We start from the raw sequence: 3073 nt of genomic DNA on the forward strand, positions 1-3073 counted from the left end.
AATTCGGTGGTTGGGCACAACCTGAATGACCAAAATGGATTGCCAGATGGAATTGGAGTAGTGGTCTCACAATCACTGCATCTCAGTGGCTACTTACTTAATCATGGGAGGAGAAGGCATGTTTTCCTGATAAATGTCCAGGTCCATAGTGCCAAGACTGCTAGTGGCACTACTGTTGCCATTGCTGATAAAGCAAAAGTTTACACATTAATGCCCGTCTCCACCCCCAGCCATGCTGCCACTGACACTGATGTTCCATTCTTGTGCCAGGTCCTTCCTTTGGTCCCCAGAAGAATATTGCTTTGTGTCTGGGACTCCTAAATTGATATTTATTTCTGACCAAATCAGGGGAAGACATAACAAGACTCAAATTTAACAGTCTAAGCCAATAATAATAATAATAAATAATAATTTGTAATTTCTGAAGTGCTGTCCCAACTGGTGGATCATATCTAGTGGGTAACAATCCGCACGCCTTTTTCTTCCTCATTCAGTTACAGTGAAGGTATTTATCTACTAGCAAGAGACTTCTTGCTGTTGGTACACCTGCAGAGATGAAGAAACTTCTGAAAATGCTGGCTTGGGAGATACCAGAATTCTTATCTACCTGTTTCTTGGATTTTGATAGAAACTAGTGGGCTCATGGTCTTCCTTTGCCATTGAGGGAATTTTTCTCAGGGACATTCCATAGGATTTCATAGCATGTGCATCTGGCTTGTTTTTCTGTGGGACTACAGAATTTACAAGTACGAAGATGGGTAATATCAAAGTTTTACCACGCCTTTATATTACGATCTTCAAGAGAGCAACACTTGATACCTTTGTATTGTAGAGAAGGAGGACTACATATGGCATCATTTTTGTAGGCTACACAATCAACATATGGTCTAGTTACTAGCCTGGAACTTACTCACTGAAACACAGTAGAGTTGAGACAACTTTTCGGGGCTTTATCTGTGCTGTAAAATGGAATGTACCCAACTTTACCAAACCCACTAAGTCTCCTCATACCTTCTCTATTTCCAAAGATATCTCTTCCAAGCAAGGTTTTCAAAGGTTGAGCAGTGGTGTGTATTGTAATGGGACAGTCTTCCCTTGAAAATAACATGAGGAATCAACTAGACTCCCTCAATGTTAAATTCTTGTCTTAGGTTTTGGGTGGGGCACTGAATATATTGCAGATTAAAACGTGATGACTCTAAATTGTACTGGAGATATTTAACTCTATAAACTTCTGCTGCTAAGTACAAAGATTCAAGTTTTCTTTGCTTTTTGTTTTTATCTTGTAACTTTTCCCACCAGTTTTTGGAATTTAAGACAAATTGTTTAACATTGTGAAATGTTCTTAAGTATACACAGACTGAACTGCCAGAGATAAAACTTTCAAAGAACCATACATACACCCAGATGATTCTGAATCTCATTTTCTAATTGGCCTCGTTGGATAGTCTATAGACTTGTTGGTCCAATATCAAAGAAACCTTTGGGCAGAAGCATAGAGATTCTTATATAAGTTCCACCTTACAGAGAAATAGTTTTTAGTTCATGTCTCCTGATTGGCTTGAGTCCTTCCAAATCTGATCTTTCCTAAGCTCCCCTCTAGCTTTTGCAGAGGAACAGTGCAGAGGCCAGGGAGATACAGGGGAGAAACAGCCAGGCCAAACGATACAACACGGTGTGGAAACACTTGCCTTGTGTACACCCAGCCTGTGTTGCATCTGAAATACAAATGAACCAGGAAGTATACAACACACCAGGTGTAATAGCAACTCTCCATTAAAAAATTCACCATTGTCATTGCTGAATGCACTAACTGTGGCTTGCAGAGAAGGGAAAACACAGCTAATTCTTAACCTTGGCCAAAGTAATTTAAGCCATAACTGAATGTTACGATATCTCTCAGCACAAATCACGACAGGTTGGGACCGTGACCTAGTGAAAGCTTTCCTTTTTGCGCACCATCTCCCTATTAGAGACCCTTTGCAGAGAACAACTAAAATGCATTTTTGGAATCTGTGTTAAGACCAATTTCCCTGGGAAGTCAAGTGAAGAGCAGGTACCTCAGGGATCTCTCACTGAGCTGCAGAAAGCTACTTGTGTCATCTGGGTTGTCATCCTCGTTGGCCAGCTGAGACCAGCTGCCTGTGCTCTCCTCGCTGCTGCTGGGAGGGTTGGGGAACTCTTCAGGGGCTCTGGCATCTGTAGAGACTTCAGCCTCTGGTACGTCTCTGGCATCAAGGCTGTGACTGTAGACGGCAAGACATTATTACCAAGAGGGGAGGCACAAAACGAGACTTTTCACCGAGGTCGCTCTGTTGAGCCCAGACAAGCAGGATGTTGTTGGACACGGGGGGAGTCTCTCTTTAGGCTGACTCTCTAAGTGCTTTCTTCCTTTGGTATTTCCGAAGTCCCTAAATTACAGGGAGCATAGTCACTGAGTGAGAATGACACATCCCCATAATGGCAACTATTTGACATTTCACATATTTCATGGGGATAACCCCAGGTGTCTACATGCAAAGGAAAAGCCACTCACACTTAATTCTATTGAAGTGATTACATTCTATAGTGAAGACTATGGAATAGTCTTCCTTGACTGGCATGGTACAATTTAAATGGATTTTTGCTTCTTTGTGTCCAAGTAGGTAAAATGACATACAGCTCTGATTATATTGATAAGCTTTATCTAAAATGATTATTCCACTATTGCAAGGATGTGGAAACAACCCAAATGCCCATCAATTCGTGAGTGGATTATTAAAATTTGGTATATGTATACAATGGAATAATACTCAATTATAAGAAACGACAGTGATCTAGCACCTCTTATCTTTTGCTGGATTGAACTTGAGCCCACTATCTGGAGTGAGGTATCACAAGATCGGAAAAATGGACTTCACTTGTACTCGCCATCAAATTGGTACTAACTGATCAACACTAGGGTGCTCACATGGCAGTAATACTCTTCGGGGATTAGGGGGATGGGCAGGGCATAAACTGGCAACTAAAGGTCACGGGGAGCATTGTAGAGGGGAAGGGCACGCCTCTAACCCTCGCTTGGGTGAGGCAAAGA

General features: G+C 41.8%; 1 protein-coding gene across 1 annotated transcript in view; it reads right to left on the minus strand.

The window, feature by feature from the left end:
- SPHKAP (SPHK1 interactor, AKAP domain containing) overlaps positions 1–3073 on the minus strand; it is a 64693-nt gene that overhangs the window by 22830 nt on the left and 38790 nt on the right. Inside the window, exons 8-9 of the mRNA XM_012642475.1 lie at positions 2061–2246; positions 98–184 (exon numbers count right to left, since the gene is read on the minus strand). Of these exons, the coding sequence (XP_012497929.1) occupies positions 98–184; positions 2061–2246 (273 nt within the window). The remainder of the gene's footprint in view (positions 1–97; positions 185–2060; positions 2247–3073) is intronic.

Source organism: Propithecus coquereli, unplaced genomic scaffold (assembly GCF_000956105.1).
Source record: "Propithecus coquereli isolate 6110/MARCELLA unplaced genomic scaffold, Pcoq_1.0 Scaffold18, whole genome shotgun sequence".
Taxonomy (NCBI): Eukaryota; Metazoa; Chordata; class Mammalia; order Primates; family Indriidae; genus Propithecus; species Propithecus coquereli.